The sequence below is a fragment of the Apis laboriosa genome, unplaced genomic scaffold, assembly GCF_014066325.1.
Source record: "Apis laboriosa isolate Shangri-la unplaced genomic scaffold, ASM1406632v1 scaffold34_cov151, whole genome shotgun sequence".
NCBI lineage: Eukaryota > Metazoa > Arthropoda > Insecta > Hymenoptera > Apidae > Apis > Apis laboriosa.
This window is the reverse complement of record NW_025222928.1, coordinates 8364807-8382674: the sequence shown is the minus strand read 5'-3', so window position 1 is coordinate 8382674 and position 17868 is coordinate 8364807. Positions and strand designations below refer to the sequence as shown.

At 38.2% G+C, this 17868-nt stretch overlaps 1 protein-coding gene across 3 annotated transcripts in view; it reads right to left on the bottom strand.

Annotated features, from left to right (window-relative positions):
- Positions 1-17868, bottom strand: part of LOC122715127 (prolyl 4-hydroxylase subunit alpha-1) — a 321169-nt gene that overhangs the window by 40496 nt on the left and 262805 nt on the right. For 2 of the 3 annotated variants that reach the window (XM_043937050.1, XM_043937049.1), the window contains one exon: positions 6602-6827. In XM_043937050.1, the coding sequence (XP_043792985.1) occupies positions 6602-6810 (209 nt within the window). In that variant the 5' untranslated portion in view covers positions 6811-6827. The remainder of the gene's footprint in view (positions 1-6601; positions 6828-17868) is intronic. The other variant, XM_043937052.1, reaches the window with a different exon arrangement.

The following is a 17868-nucleotide window of genomic DNA, read 5'->3' as shown; positions in this document are numbered from 1 at the left end:
CTTCGTCGATCTCGTCGAAGATCCGAGATGTCAACGAGACATGTCTTCGTTTGCGGACGGAAGGAAGGAAGAAAGGATAAAAAGAGGGGAGGGAGGAAGGTCGAATTCTTTCATCCTCCTTCTTTTGGAAGTTTGTTGTCGTTAAACGACGATGAAAGAATGAAACAAGTGGTTCGAACAAATGTATTAAAAGTGGAAAACGAAATATATTTCATTAATTAATCGAAAATTGATCGATTTATATTATATTTATATCGAAATATCAATTTTTTAATTTAAATTGTTTTTTTTTATAAATTATTTTTATATGTATATATATATATATATGTTGACTAGACAATGAAAACAATAAACAAAAATATACGGGTTTAGCTAAATGTATTTAATTATACGTAATTGTCTGTTTACAAAATATTTGAAGTATGTGTATCGAAGAAAAACAAAGGGTAGATACCAACTATAATTACATATAAATAGTGGTGTTGCTGGCAACATTGAATAATGGAACTACAAATAAAATTTCAGTGAACTTTAAACTTCTATAATATATATACATAAATAATAAAATAATATATTATATAATATATTATAATATAATAATATATTATATTACATAAAATAAATAGAGAAAGATATCTCTCTCTCTCTCTCTNTCTCTCTCTCTCTCTCTCTCTCTCTCTCTCTCTCTCTCTCTCTCTCTCTCTCTCTTTCTCTTTCTCTCTCTCTCGTTTCTCTGGTTGAAGATGCGAATAAAAGCGCGCGAATTTTCAAAATAACTATATATTCTTCGCGAGAATCGGAAATTTTCGCAAAAATTCTTCCCCCTTTCCTCTCGAGATTTTGCCGAGGAAGACGAAAGATTTTTAAGAAAACTCATTTTTAACCTTTTAAGGGGATAAAATCTTTGTTTCTTCTTGCTATCTCTCGCGATATTCGCAGATTCCCTCTAAAAAACTTTCCTCGAGTTCCTCCTTGCCTCGAACCGACCACCACATCGTTTCGAAGTATAAATGGGACATAAATAGATCCGGTTATTTTGATTAAATTTTTTGAACGCGAGGGGAGGAGAAAAAAAAGAAAAAAAAGAAAACAAGAAAACGTGATCCGTGCGAAAAGCGAAGAAGAGGAAAAGCTTCTTAACCCTTTGCACTCTTTAATTTTTCTTTTCTATCTAGCGACGATTCCTTACTAATTCATTTACGAAAAGAAACCTAAAAAGAGGAGGAGATCTCGATAAAATATTAAAGTAAAGTATTAAAAAATATTTGAAAGAAAGAAAGAGAAAAAAAACATTTTAGAAGCTGTCGAGTCTATTGGTTGAGAAACGTGAGTCACACTCGACGTACCAGTCCCAAGGTTTAATCTAATTTTGCGAGAATGCGAAATCTGAATTTTACCTGATCTTTCGATATCGAAAGGGTTCGATTCGAGGATGCGAATGTTCTTTGGATTTTTTCTTCTGGGACGACTCGAAAGGGGAAAATTTTAGAAAGGTGAATTTTATCGCTCATCGTGGTGTGCCGCGAATTATTATTATTATTATTATTTTTTTTTTTAAATCGTTTGACGTTTGATCGGTTCGATAGAAGAAAGGAAAAAAAAAAAAGGGAATACTCGATCTACTGTATACCGATTTGCAAATTTGCTCCAGGCTCGGTTAAATATTTTTTTATTCGGTTCGTTGAAAAACGTGCGAATTGCCAAGGCGATCCTTTATATATATATATATATAAAATATTCCCTTGATGATTCTCCAAATCGAATCCAACCGATATTTTTCGAAATAGAATGTATATTTTAATTTTTGGCTGAGCGAAGCGAGCGAATAAAAAAATTAAAAAATAAAAAATAAAAAAGAGGAAAAAATAAATTTCGACCATTTGATCAAAAGATCTTTCACCTTTTTATTTTCATATTTGCTATATATATAGAGAGAAAGAGAGAAAGAGAGAGAGAGAGAGAGAGATATGTTCGTTACACGGACCCTTTCATTCATCGCGCGTACAAGATATCTCATCCGATTTCGACACCTCGACATTTTTCTCACTATCACTTTTCGTAGAAAATAAACGTTTTGGACGAAAGGTTGAACGAATGTCGCATCTTTATTCATTAATTCTCTCTATAAGGGCGACGCGTGAAGAATCGTATGTATTGATCAACGGATTCGTGGATCGATAGATTCTATATAAAAAAAGAAAAGAAATATCAAAAATTATCAGGTTAAGAGATATGAATCAATTTTGAATTTTAAATTTATAATTTTTAGTCATATGTATTAATTATATATACGTGTATAATTATATAATACGTGTTAATTAATCAAAGTTGATCTTTCGAGATGAATGAATAATACTGCGATAAATATATAACCTCGACTGCACTTCGTTCAATTTTCGAAACATTTTTCGTGACAAAAATGATACTTAGAAGATGACTGAAATGAGACGACTCTTAAGAGGATCGACAGATTCTAAAAAATATTAAAAATTATCAATTTAAGAGGTATTTCAATTCTAAACTAATAATTTTTAGTCATACATCACCTTAATTCATCAAAGTTGATCTAAAATTATAAATATTTTTCGTGACAATATTGAGACATATCTCATCTAATTCTCTTTCTTTCTAATTCTTTCTATAAAAAAAAAAAAATAAAAATTCATTATCAAAATTAAAAATCATCAGAGATATTTCAATTTTAAATTCTAAACTAATAATTTAATCTTACATCTTAATCATCAAACTTGATCTAAAATATTATAAATATTTTTCGTGACAATATTGAGAGGACGACGAGTGAAATTAGGCGAGATACCTCGCTTCGATGTTTACGTTTCTCCAGCAAATTTTCTTCTCTCTCTCTTTTCCCTCTCCCCTCTCTCTCCCTAATAGATTCGAAGAACGCACGTGTTTGGAGTGGCTCGAGGCGGATTCCTTGCGCGCGTCGGATCCTCGCTACGCGACACCACCGCGATTTGATGATTCTCGAATCACCTCGTTTAAAACGATCATGCGCAATGACGCGTTTCTCGACGCGTTCCAAGCCGGCCAAGTCGATTCGTTTTCGGCAGTGAAAATTCATAATTCGTGCACGAAAATGGATAATTGTTCGAACAATTGTTATGCGATTTTGAAAAGGAAGCCCGTATTCTCGAGGAATCGAGAGAATTTGTTTCTGAACAGGATCACGAAATTGCCATTTGCTCTTTCACGAGCGAACGTTTTTTAATTCTCTTACCCATAGTAGTCTCGTCTTTGACTTTCAAATTTCTTAATATTGCATTGACCATAATGTTAAATATTAAGGAAATTCTAAGGAAATGAATGTTAATGGGAAATTTATATGATAATATAATTTCTCGAAGTTGAGTTTTTCTTCTTTTTTTTTTTTTTTTTTTTTTGCGTATATTATTAATCTGATATAAATTACAAGATTGAATAAATTTCTCTTCGATTCATCGATTGGTGACCAATCCCAAGTTTGTTTTTAAATAATAATAATGTTTGAAACTAACCTAGATCGAATTTCAAGGAGTAGATAAAATTGTTCGACATATTTTTGCAGATTTTTCTCAAGTTTTCTTCTCTCGAATCATATATCTCCATTTTAACACGGGTAAAAACGCGTTTTACCGTTATAGATCGAAAATCATGGGAGACGTGAGGATAATTAATTATTATTGGTATTGGCCGGAAGATCAACAATTCATCGTTTCGAGGATTATTCGAGGAGAGACGTTCGGCCCATTACCGTTGGGTTGTGGGTTTCGCAAGGTCCATTGTGATAACTAGTTATTAATGCGGGCATTTCGATTCCCCCCCTCGCTTCGCCTCTCTCTCTCTCTTCCCTCTCCCTCCTCCTCCTCTCTGCCCCTGCCATGTAACTGACAGTAACAATCGTTATTCGAAGGAAATTTTGGCGAGCGTTACGTCGAATGGCTGGCACGTGACTCGATTGCGATTAGAGAGTCTGAATGACTGTCGAACGCACGCGTGTACCGTTCCTCGAGCGATCGTAAAAGCTTCCTCGCCGTCTCTGATTTTCCAGTCGCCTTTTCCGACCAAAATTCCAACTCCGTTTTATCGCCTTCGATCATTCGTCGCGATATATATATATATATATATATATATATATATAATTCGAATTGTTTTTTGCAAATCGAGAATCTTTTAAAAATTATAATTTTAACATTTTATTTATTTTTTCTCTTTCTCTCTCTTTCTTCCGTTCCAAGAAGAAATTTGAAGAAAAAAAAGAATATATTCTCTTTCTCTCTCTCTTTTCTTCAAATTTTTATAAATTTAGAATCCTTTTGAAAAATTCAAGAAAAAAGTCTTTTAAAAATTACAACTAGAATTTTATATTCAATTCTCTCTCTTTTTCTTCCGCTCCTTTATTGTTCTTCAAATTTCTATAAATCGAGAATCTTTTCGAAAGATTCAAGAAAAACAAAAAATCTTTTAAAAATTTCAAATACAATGCGTTTTATTCATCTTTAATTATTTTTTTTCTCGTTTAAACGATTGTTTTTCAAATTTTTATAAATCAAGAATCTTTTCGAAAGATTCGAGAAAAGAGAAAATATTCTCTTGCTCTCTTTCACTCTTCTGCTCCAAGAACGATTATTTTTTAAATTTCTATAAATTGAAAATCTTTTTGAAAGATTAAAAAAAAACAAAAAATCTTCTCTTTTTCTCTCTCACTCTTCCGCTCCAAGAACGATTGTTCTTCAAATTTTTATAAATCGAGAATCTTTTCGAAAGATTCAAGAAAACCCAAAAAATCTTTTAAAAATTACAACTACAATTTTACATTCTCTCTCTCTCTCTCTTCTGTAAGAATTTTAATCGCGATGAATCCCAAAAAGGTAGAAACAAAAAGAAAGAAAAAAAAAAACCCAACCAATAATCTTTCTTCTCGCCAACCTCGCTCTTCGCTTTTCGCGAAATGGAAAAGAAAGGAGGGAAGAAAGCGAGGGAGGGGGAGAGGAGACGGAACAGGATGAAGATAGCGTCATCCATTTCCCCGAAAAGTAATTACACGGTGGCCGGATTAAAAATAGAAGGGACAGGTTCCGAGGTTCGGAAATATTGCGGTCGCGCCAAACGAAATCGTCCCCCTCCTTCCCCGCCACCGAAGTGAAACGAGCCAGACAGAGACAGACAGAGAAAAAGAAAGAGAGAGCGCGCGCGCGCGCGTTTCGTCGGTCCAACGTTTCTTAACGTTTCCTCGCCCTCTTATTTCCACCGGTTCGAGGCTCAGCCCCCGAGTGAACCAGCGGGCCGAGGAGGCATCGGTATCGGGGCGGGCAACCTGCCAAATCACACCCCGGGGAAGATAAAAACGAGAGAGGAGGAGGAAGATCGGGGGAATTATTGGCAGTGCGAAAGGAGAAATCTTTTTTATATTCTTGCACCACCGCCTTTTGTCCTTTTGCGACTCCCGAAAAAAATCGGGCGGGACGTGGCCCGAATACCGAATTCCCCACGATTCGAATTTTCCACGATATTCCCTTCTCCTCTCCTCTCCTCTTCACTCGTCAGATGAGCGGAAAATTGTATTAATCAAAGGTGGTGAGAAGCAATCGCAGAGTATTCGTTCTGGATCGTTGATATTCGTTCGTAATCATTCTCAAACGAATATTAATGGGGGAACGAATGGTGTCGAGCAACAGCGTACACAAGTGCGAGAAAAGAATTTTATACGAATTTTCTCTCTCCGTATTTTCTCCTATCTAACGTCGTAATAACGTGTCAACGCTCGCTTAACCACCATCACTTTGAAAAATTCATAGGTGTTCTAACCACGGCTGTGTACGGTTCGTTAGCAACGGCCTTCTCTCATTTCTCATAAAATGGTGAAATTTGTGAGCGTGAATCGAGAGCGAGAAGGAGAATGATTCAAGACTCGAGGCGATATTTCGCAGGATATATCGAACATTGTTCGAGGACGATTACGAAAGCGTGAAATTATATATATATATATCGAACCTCGTTTTTAAGAATAATCGAGAGGAATAATCCCTCGCACGAATCTCGTTCCGGTCGGGACACTTCCCCGTCGCGTAATTGTCCGGATTCAAACGGAAATTTACGGACACGCATCCTCCCTCTCCCTCACTTCGATACCGCTTAACAATCTCCCATTAAATCTTTCGATTATCCCAGTTCAATTATTATCAACCGAACCGGCCACGGTTTACGGTTTACGTTCGGATCGAACGCGTATTCGATATATTAATCGATCGCGATGTGTGTTTGACTTCTACTAACGAACCATCTTTTTTCCGTTCTTTCTTTCCTTCTTTTTTCCTTTCACCGAAAATTAAACGGAAATCTCTCTCTTTCTCTCTCTCACTTTCTCTGGCAAATTTAGAAAAAACTTCGGGTTAGATAAGACGGGTATGAGAGATCCAGCGTTTCTCGATCTAACGTTCTCCCGGCACTTGAAAAATTTTTTTCTCTCTACTACTTTGCAACGTTCGTCAATTGGATGGGCGCGCGGAGAAGGTTGAGAAACGCTGGCTCGTCGCCAGCGCGTATCCGGTTACGCGCGCAATCGTAAAATTGTGGTCGTAATGTAAAAAAGAGCACTCACTTTCTCAGAGTGGCGAGACGTTCCTCCTGCGCCTTGATGTACCCGTTCAGAGTGTCGATGAGCACCGCCTCCGTCTCCAACAATTCCTCCATGTCCGCCAACGCGGTGTAAAGTTCCGCGACGCAGCAACCATGCCGGGACCACGTGGTCGTGATCGAGATAAGGGCCAGAACGATGCCGGCCAACCTCGATACCCTTCCAATTTCCATCTGCGTTTCCCGTAAATCTGCGATCGTAAATATGAAAAAGAAAAGAGAAAAAGAAAGGAAAAGGAAAAGAAAAAAAGAGAAATGAACGAGGTGGAGAGAAGAACGGGGTTGTAATCGAAACAGCAATGGCGATTCGTTTGCTCGATTAATCGCCGCGGGTACTCGATCGACTCTCGTTCCCCGTTCTTTTCTCTTTTTCGTTCTATTTCCCCTCCCCTCCCTCCCCGCCCTCCTCATGATTCTCGCCTACCGCAGCGCCCATCCCATCGATGGAAGCGGCTCGCTTTTCGACCGAAAAAAAGCGACACTAACGAGGACCAAATGAAGATAGATGGCTATCAATTAATCATTCGTGGCTCGAAAGAGAGAGAGAGAGAGAGAGAAAAAGAATGGTTCGCGGGTTGATTCCGCAACTTCGTTTACCTTTCTCTGTCTTCGAACGTTTTTTTAGAAATTTTGTTTTTTTTTTTTTTTAACTAGATAGATACTCGCTGTCGAATTATTACCGCATCCCGCGATTTGATCGTCGTTTTATTATAGAGCTATCAAACTTTCCGAATGATGTGTCGCGCGTTCGTTTAGCACATCGCATACGGCATTCTGCTCGCTTTTGACCGCTCTAAGAAAAAGTATACGCACGTGTGCATTTATATGCATTTTTTAACTCACATTTATAAAGTATTCTTAAATATTAGTATACATATTTTTTATACGTGTATTTATTACGTAAGCTTTTTTACGTTTTAACTATTATTTATTATATAAATAAAATTGAATCGATTAATTATTATTTAATTTACAAACTTGAATAATGCTTTAGAGTATGATATCTGGTTTTGCTTCTTTTTTCCATTCGATAAACAGACTTTATTTTTTTTTCTTGCCGTTTCCTATTATTGCTTCGAGTATTTTTAATTCCTCGAGTCGGTCGAGTCGAAAAAAAGTTAAAATGAGATATCTCGTGACTCGTACGCGATGTGTTAACTCTATCCTGAATCAATGGAAAAGGAGGCGTACACGATTGAGATTGAACAAAATTTAACTCGAACGGTTCTCAGCCGCCATTTTCGATTCGAATAGCGATATTTACTTTTTAGAATTCACGAATAGTTTTCGTAAGCTCTTTACATATAATCTTATGGAGCATAGAATAATATAATATCGAGTAGGTAGATTTTCTTATCTCAAATTGGATTTCTTATCTGCATCTTCGCCATTGGTCCGAGTTTGACGGTAATAAGTGCCGATAAAAATATTATTTTCAATATTTTGCTGCTTTCCTTCCCTCTATACTCTTTCTTAACGAATAGAAATAATTTCGTCGTTCAACGACGGAACCTAATTCCATTACCATATTACTATGCTCACAAACTCGAAAACTTTGTAATATTAAAAAGTAATATTTCTATTGCTACACTTATCTACACTTCACAAGATTACACACGTATAGCTCTATTCCATGAATATTCTAAAAAACTCAAACTCAAATAAATATTATCGCCGCGTCGATTGGATGAGCAAAAAGATGGTTAAACATTTGAAAAAGAGAGTATCGTTTAGTCATCCCCCACCTTTCTCCTCTTTCCCCTCCTCTCTGCGCCGAGTTTCGACGCGAAAAACTTCGCCGTTGATCGACATTAGCGCATCGAAGTTTAAGAAATCCACTCGTCTGTCCGTGCAACTTGACTTGCGGTAGGAGGGGAGGGGGGAGCGTGGAGAGGGAAATGTTTCGGTATAGGCGCGTCTCTCGATCCGCCCTATCACGAATCGAATCGAGAATCAAACGCGCGACAAATAGAGGGCGCCACGATCTTTGACGAAGTTTCGTACCCACGATGGAAATTGATATCTGACTCGAGGATTGTTTTCGAGGCTCGAATTTCTCGCCAAATAGTTTATCGCGTTAAATATGGAATTTTAACTTTTGGATCGATTCCACGTTGTGAAAGCCGGCTTGTATTTCGGATATACAATATAATAATTTACTTTGGGAAAAATGGATTTCCCTCCCCGAAAGGAATATCATTTATTTCGAAACGAATGTTATTTCGGAAGCGAAGAGGAAATGGACGGTTTTTAACTTTGAACTGATATTTTTCCTATCAGTGCCCGTTCAGAAATTGGAAGGATATATATATGTCGAGGCTATAGGGGAAAAATGGACTTGTTGAAATAAATACGAACGTTATTTTGGAGAGTGTTTCGTACGATATAGTAATTCGTTCCAATGACGATTGGAATGATTAAGAATGGAAGGATTTCGGGAGTATTTAAATTAAAAATAGATTTTCGAGAGAAGAAAAGGGGAAATAAATAGGATCGGAGTAGATTCGGTTCTCGAATTTTGTAATAATAATAATTTTTTCGTACACGTGTTTACGAAATATTTCGTTCAAAATGGAGATGAAATAGAAAAAATGGTGTTCAGAAGCGGAATGATGAATCGGACGATTTTTAAGTTTTGACTATTATCTTTTTCCCGTGTACATAAATAACATGGTAATATGCAAAGTATCCCGTAACCTTTAAAATCCACCAGGAATACCGCATCCTGAAATTCCTTCGACGGTAATTCCCAACTCCTTGCCACGTTCCGCGCGTTCCTCGGCAAAAATGTCGGGGATAAAAACGACTTACTCGAGACTTCGCCCCAACCGCACAGCCCAGTTTCCCGGCCGTAACATTCGACGCTTTATTAAACTAAAGCAACACGAATGTCGGAATTTCCTGTGAACATACGCCGCTTTTATTCAATCTTCTTTAATCAACGCCGATAACGGATAACCTTGACACCTATCTGACGTCTATCTTCTGTAATTTCGTTATTTCAACGAATTAAAATAAATCTTTAACAACAGAAATAGAAGAGAATATAATATGCAAAATAGCTCACGATAATATATTCTTGACGGATATTTTTTAATTTCATCATTAACTCTGTTTAGAAGAAATTTTGTAAGAAATTTAAAGACCAGAAACTAGAGAATATCGATGAAATTTCTTCGTATCTAATCATAATTATGATTAATAAGCTTAAATACAAGGGACGATCAGGTATAAAAATTTAAAAAAAAGAAATTTAAAGACAAAAAATTAGAGAATGATATTAATATTCAGTGTCATTAAAAATTAAATAAAAAGAAATTTAAAAATCAAAAAACAAGAATAATATTAATATTAATATTAATATTCACAAAACTCCTTTGTATTAAATAAGAAGGGAATATAAAATATTTCACGATAATATATTTCTTAATTTCACAAAATTTTGAAAAAAATTTAAAGAGCAAAAACTGGAGAATATCGATGAAATTCCTTTGACAATCAATTGTAAAAAAATTTTGAAAGAAATTTAAAAAAAGAAAGAAAATAATATTAATATCCAGCGACAAGACACAATCAGATAAAAAATGTTCCACGATAACATTAAAAAATTAAAATAAACTCTATCGAGAATTTGAAAGAAATTTAAAGAAAAACCAAAGAATAATATTAATATCTATAAAACTCCTTTATATTAAAAACTAGAGAATAACATCCAGTGACAACCAAGTAAAAAATATTCTACGATAACATTAACAAATTAAAATAATTGACAAAAGAAATTTAGAAACCAAAAACCAGAGAATAATATTAATATCCATAAAACTGGTTCGTAGCCAGCCGTCGACGACAAGAGATACCGGCCGAGCACGAAATATCCCATCCCCCTCCTCCTCATTGCAGCGCAAATCCCCCTGAAAAGTTCGCTTCTTAAACTATCGATCGAACCAGCGCCCTTTTCTCGCAGGGGGACAAATTAAAGAAAAATTCTCTAATCGAGTTTCCAGCAGGTGGCGGTGGCGGTGGCCCCCAGGTCGCCCCATTGCCCCCCATCCCGTGCCCGCTCCCACAACTTTTCCTACGGAGAGAAGGATTAAACTTGCACCTGCCCGATCGACCATTTATCCCATCACGCTTTCGCCAACTTCCTCCTCCTCCTCGTTTCCACTTGCCACTCTCCCCCCTTTTTTCTTGTTCACCCCTTGGTTCATGGCCACTCGACTCGAAGTTGAAAAGCGAGCAGAGAGAAAACTCGATTCGAATTATAAATAAAAGAGGCATGAAAATTGCAACTCTTTGAAGGATACGGTAATTCTCTCCTTCTCTTTTTTATTTATTATTCGCGTATGTTTTTTCTCGTTTTTATTTCACGACAGTTGCTTGGATCGAATTTTGAAACGGGTCTGATTTTTTCGAAGAAAATTGTAATAGAAAAACAAATCGTGTTAATCGAGCTGCTGGTTAGTAATAAAAAGTTGAAAAAGATCGTTTGGATGTTTCGAAGAGTCTCCTTCTCTTTCTTAAACGATCTCGAGTCGAGAGTCGAGGAGTTTCGTTTTTTCGAAACTTTTTTATCAACTGATATTAAGCTGAAAGAGTAGAAGTCGTTTTTTTTCTTTTTAAAGTAAGATGTTTATCAGCGTTTCCATCGTTTCATCGGTGGATTTAAGATCGATTCAAGGAGTGGCACGGCGTCGATTTCAACGAGAAATATTATTACAAAGTAAAAACGGAATGGTCGAAACGTTATATTAATTATCCTTGATTTTCCATGTTAACACTTGATATAGGATGGCGTGCCGGTTATATCGCTTCGATCACGTCCAAACTTGTTTACGTTCATCTCGATTCATAGCTTGAAAATTCAAACCGCTATGAATATTCTACCATCATTTTATTCATATTGCTGTTAATAAATATCCAAACGATTGCCGAACGTCTCTTCTTTTGTACATGTTGGTGTTTATAAAAACGTGAGTTACCTTTGGAGAGTAGATTCTAGACATCAAAACGATAAAAAAAGTTCGTATATACATATTACCGATAAGGCTTAATTAACGAGTTATGAGCATTTTAAGTTTGTATTAGATAGAGCGAGACGGCGAAAGAGCGAGAACGCTCAGTTGGCAGTGCCGTATTGCAATATCGTTTGTGTAGCGGAGCCCCTCGATGAAAGTAAATATACAATTGATACTTTCTTTTATATACAATTGATTATTTCAAATGAATTTCAATATAATGTAATATAATACGTATTATGTAACTCCTTATTTACCAAAAACTTACTTCGACTAAGTTTCAGTAAATTTCAGAATATTAACATATAAGCTATTCATATATACGTATATACACTATCAGATACACGTGTATACGAATCCATCCTCTAAAAGTGTCTCACATTTTTTAAACAGCCTGTACATTTGTGTTTTTGATCAAGAACAAGGAGGGTGGGGAGAAAGAATCGAAGATGGAATCACACGGAGAGACGAAGAGAAGGAGGAAAGAAAAAAAATCGCGATTTTTCCTCTCCATTGTGCGACACGAGAGAGGAAGTGGCGGCGCGAGAGATTCCCCTCTCCCCTTATAACGTTTTACCAACTTTCGGAAACGGCTCTTCTTCGTCGTTTCAATGGTCCTTCTCGCCTCCCCACTCGTTCCTTCTCCACCGATTCTTTCACAGGGAGGAACAAAGGGCGAGCTCCTCTCCTCGCCGAGGAAGGGAGAAAAATGCGATTCGCGTGGCGCCGAGCACTGGGAATCTAATTGTTCCACGGTAATTCGCCGTGGCCGAGACCGAAGCTTTGAACCCATAGCTCGCTCCGTGTTCCATTTATCCCCTCCACCGACGGTAACGCTTGTAACGGTTGTCGCGCTTGGCCCGACTCGAAACTCACTTTTTTAATAACCTTTCGAAAGACTCTGTCGTCCGGGACTCGATATTTCGATCCTTTGAAAAATTTTTTTTTCTGCAAATATATAGACAAGAATCGAAATTACAAAATTTGTGAAATTTGTGAAATTTGAACTTCATTTCTGAAATGAATTGATTTTTTAGATCCCTATAGAGGAATATACACACATTTTTTTATCAATTTTATTAAAAAATCAAACGTAAATTTCAAGTATCTCGAGGAAAAAAAGTTTGTTCGTCAATTGTTGTAGTGTCGGATCGAATCAGAGAATTTTTCCATATTTAGTTTGTCCTACTTTAACCACCGTGACAACGCAATTTTCAAACAAATTTTCCAAACAAAATTGTTCGTACAATTTCAAGATCGATAAAATAACAAGATAATAATACGACTCTAAAGATCGATTTCATTCGAATTTTTTATTTTTTTTTAATAATAAAAAATTTTTCCCATCTTCCATCCCAAAATTATTCCTCTCCCCCTCCTCCACTCCCGAAACAATGGAAAACGACGAGTTTCGAACGAACGTTAAATCGGAACAAACGAATCTATCCACAAGAAGTGTACGGCTGCAGCTGATGGCCGCTTCTGCGCTCGATCCGCAGAAACTCTCTCTCTCACTCTGTTTCTCTGATCGGAGGCAGAGTTTTCAGGAGGCCTCCGCATCCCCGCCCCCCTCTTCACTCTTCGTTTCGAAACAGGGGAAACTGTTAATTTATGCTCACGAGTTTCTAACGGAGTGAGTGTATTACCGGATCCATTAGTCCCGTGCCGCGTGAATTTCTATGAATTTCGTCCCGATCCTCCCTCCCCCTCACCCCCGCGCGAATTCGTGCAAATTGGCCGCCGATACACGGAGAAATTCAACTTGCCGCGGCTAATCGGCTCCCGATTCCGGCCGAATTAGCCCGCGTGAAAGCGACAGAGTGGAGAGGAAGAGTGGAGAAGAAGGGAAGGGGGGATTCCAATCCCAGGAGGGAAGGAATAGGCGAATTTTCGAAAACGATTTCGCTCGTGGATCATAGGACAGATTCGAACTGCGAGAAACACGATGTGTGTATGTTCGAAGAATCTTTTTTTCTTTGGAATTGTCGTAAATTTAGCATCGGTCGTTTCGTTTTAACGGTCGGGAACTAGGGAATTTTCGTGAGAAAGCATATATTAGGTGTGCGAATAACTTCTTTCCCCCTTTTTCTTTCCAAATTCGAGATTTTATTAACAATTGTTTTAGTCAAATAGATATTTTCTGTCGATTCTTCTCTGGATCGGATTTTCGTCGAGCGATTCTTCTAATTCACTGTTCTCGAACTTTCTCGGTGCACTTGAACGTCGTCCTCCGAATTAAAATTTCCGGCTTTGAATCTTTACGATACGACTTTTCTTGCACGTTCCGTAAGATAGAGCGTTCTTTCCAAGTAGCGCGCACAAATCATTTCAGTAGCTTTGACGGCCGATCTAAGCTGGAACGCAAAAAATATGCAGCAATGCGAACGACGCTTCTCGCACGTCGTATCGCTCGAAATTGTCTCACAGGACTGAAAACTCTTGGAGCGCTCGTCGCGACTCTTCTTGAAAACAAAAGAACGCTCTTTCAGATGGCGCCACCAACGGTAAAGTAATTCGAATTCAGTGAGAAGTTACGATCAGTAGAAAGAAAGAAGGAATATTCGCACACCTAATATTTAGTTTCGTTTGGGGTCAATTTAGTTTCGTTTGTTTCGTTTCACGATTTGAACGGTTGAAAAGGAAAGAAGGAACGGATAAAGCTGTTCAGAAGATTGAACATTAAAGATATAATAAAGTGTAATACAGACTGCTTCGAATATTTAGAAACGATTCAGTGTGAGTGAAGCGTCAACCTGGACTATACTCTCGACTAGCGTTATCCTGCTTGAGAAGAATTATATTACATAAACGCTTGCGGATCAGTTTCCTTTGCGGGTAGCGTGGCTCGTTTTAGATGAGGGGGCTGGTGTTATAGAAAGTGTACGAGCGTTTTGGGAGAATTTCTTGAACTTGGGAGTCTTTTAGAACCGTTCAAGAACGCTTTTCGAATCTTTCCATTCGAAGCTTGTTAATCTTTCGAACTTTAGTGACAAGCTTCATTAGCGTGTGGATCTTAGCTTTTGATCGTCTCGCAATGGAACTCGTTAACAGCGAACTTTGTAATAAATTAGTTTCATTACACGCCACACGCCGCAGGAGTTATGGAGCTAACAAAAGCGAGAGGAGAGGCGTGAATCGATCGAGATGTAAACTCGCACCACTTTCCACCACGCCACTCGTAAAAATGCTATTTTAATCAGTTTTCACGAATTATCCGTGCCAGTTTCACGGTTTAAATCGGAGAAAGGAAAAGGGGGAATGAAACGGAACGGAAACTGGAACGCGTACACGACCCACGTGAAACGTGTTTAGATTACTGTTATGCTCGTTATCGTGCAAAGTTATATTTCGAAAGATTCCTTTTTTCTTTCCTTCTTTCTTTCCTTCTTTATTAAACCACCCTAACTTAACCTCTCTCTCCCTCGCTTCCTCTCGACGTATCGAATTAATTCTTCTAAATTCTCTCGCCCGATTCATAGAGGGGGAGGAAAGAACCGCCGGAAATCTCGTCGAAAGGGCGGTTTCCGTTAATTAAGCGGAAGAAACAGACGCTTGTTCTGGAAAGGAGAAGCAGCTACATTGAATTATAAGAGGGAAGTCGGCCAAGCGGAAGAAAAAGAGCCAACTCTTCTCCTTTCCATACGAGGTACATTTCGATAAATTTTACGAATTCGATCGATCGGAATCGGAATGATACGTCGTTCGACGCGACGCGATTTTATTTCTGCGCGGAACGGAAGTCGATTAGCCAAGGTGGCGAACAAATGGAACTCGAGGATCCATCGGAGGGAACTCGATCGGATAATACGCACTCCATGAATCTGATAGAACTCAAACAATTATATATATAGAGAGATGTCGGTGATTGATTAGACGGAAATCGATCGATTACGCGGTGGTGAAGATGGTTAATTAAATGATGGAACTCGATCGATTATTACAGAGAACTCGGTCGAGTTTAATCGAGTTTATCGCGTATCCGGATAATTCGAATTCCCTCCTCCTCCCCCCTCTCTGAAATTACCCATACGACGGATAAGATAGATACTTCTCGAGAATGAACGGATATAATTGAAATCTTTTTCAAACCTTATAGTGACATGTAAAAATTGATCCCCCCCCTCCTTTTCGCGAGATGGACGAAACGGAAAGTTTCGAGCGACGAGTCGTCGTCGGCCCCCTCAAAGGGTATCCGCAATCATCCAACCGTGAACGACCGTTTCCGCCGATGAGAAAGGAAAATAGCGAATGCCGCGATCGGAAATAAAAAAATAAAAAAATAAAAAAAATAAAAAAAAAAAGGAACACGAAACAACACTCTGTCCCGTGTTTTCTGCCCCGTCGTTTCCATTTCGAATATGCGCACGCGAAAAAGAAAGAGGGAGAGAAGAAAGAAAAGAAAAAAAAATCCGTGGAAATGGCGACACGTTGGAAAATCACGGCACAAAGGAAACGTAAAGAAGATGAGAGAGAGAGAGAGAGAGAGAGAAGTTGATGAGAAAGAAGATTTTTCGATCGTTGGCCACGTTCAATTTTCGGGACGGTTGGGAATCGCGAGACGAACGAGAAAGCTAATTTGCGGTCACGCGTAATTAGCTTCGTAACAGAGTCGAGAGGAAAAATGGAGGAAGAAAGAGACGTCGAGGTTACGTTTAAAACGCTCCCCCCACCAACTTTCTACCACCACTACTACCTCCCCCCTCCCCTCCAATTTTTCGCCGATCTCAAGATCGCCTTCGTATCGTGACTGCGATTTCCTCCTCCCCTCCCCTAGATCAGGCTCTCGAGATGGTGGTGATGGATTAACCCTCCCCCCTCTCCCCCTCCCAAGTCGAAGTTCTAATCTTTTTTGAAGATCCTTCAATGTTTCGAATATATATTTTCGAAAATACATCGATCCTGCTCTCCCTCTCCCTCTTCCTCCCTCTCTGGTATTTTTGCTCGAATTCAATTCGTCAGGGGAGAGAGGAGGAGGAGGAGAAGGAATATAAATTTTATCTCGTCCCGAAAAGGAGAAAAGGCGGGTCCTTTAGAGAGAGAATAGAAAAGAGGGGAAGGGGGGGAACGTTGGAACGTGCCGCGAAGAGGACGAGAAGGTTCGAGAAGGCATCGAGGGCGCGAGCCTCAAAAAATGGTAATTTCACGGTTTCACGAGCATTCTCCCCGCGGCCAATTTAATTCAGGACGGATGATCCATCCTGTCTCTTTCTCACTCGAGCCCTCCCTCCCCCCCCCCACCCCCCTCTTCCTCAATACTGTTTTCCATCGTCGTTTGTGTCATCCAATTCCGCTTGTTCTCGAACTCGTTGACCCTCCGCTTTCCAAAACTTTTCTCTTCCATTCTTTTTTCTTTTTCCAAACCACCAGTTCGCGGCCTCCATTCCGCGGCCAATTCGTTGGGAACAATAATTACCAAGATAATTTCCTTCTTCATAGACACACTCCGACATATTTCGTTTTTATTGTGTTCGCTTTCACATATAAGAGTGAGAGGAAAGGGGGGGAGACTTTTAACGAACTTTGAGCGAGAACTTTGTTTCGTTCGATCGTTAACGTAACAGCAAAGGAATTGACGCTAAATCCATAGACAGTTTTTATATACTTATTTTTCTTTACCATGCTCGGTCAGAACGACCGAGTGGTTAAAAATAGTTATCGTTTTTATGGTTCAACGTAGATAATGGTTAATTTATTATAGCTAAATGTATTAGGATATCCTATAAGTTTCTTTCTTTTTCTTAAAACGAAATGAATACACGATATTTATTGTTTGTAAAATTGATATATCGCGTTATACGTGAACCGTTCCGCTCTATCGCTTTCTTCCATTTGTCGAGAAGCCTCGTTATTCCCTCTTTCCAAATTCGTTGAGGCTTCCTTGCAAAATATTCGTCGAAGTGCGTTTTTATTTTATTTCGCTTGGGATCGTTTATCATGGAAAGAATTTTTGATTGCACGTTTCGAAAAATCTTTCTTGAAGATTGATGGACCTTATATGTATAAAACTTATATTCTAATATTTTATGTATCTTTACGCGTAAAAAAAGGAAATTTGTCGGATATTATTATTATATCGTTGTTTCGTGTGATATTTTATTAATAAAGTAATTATCAAGATGCATCCTCGGTTTCCAATCCCAATAACGAGCTCTCGCATTCACCGTCTATTATTCTTATTTTTCACCTTCTTATACTCTATTTTCCTTTTTTCTATCGT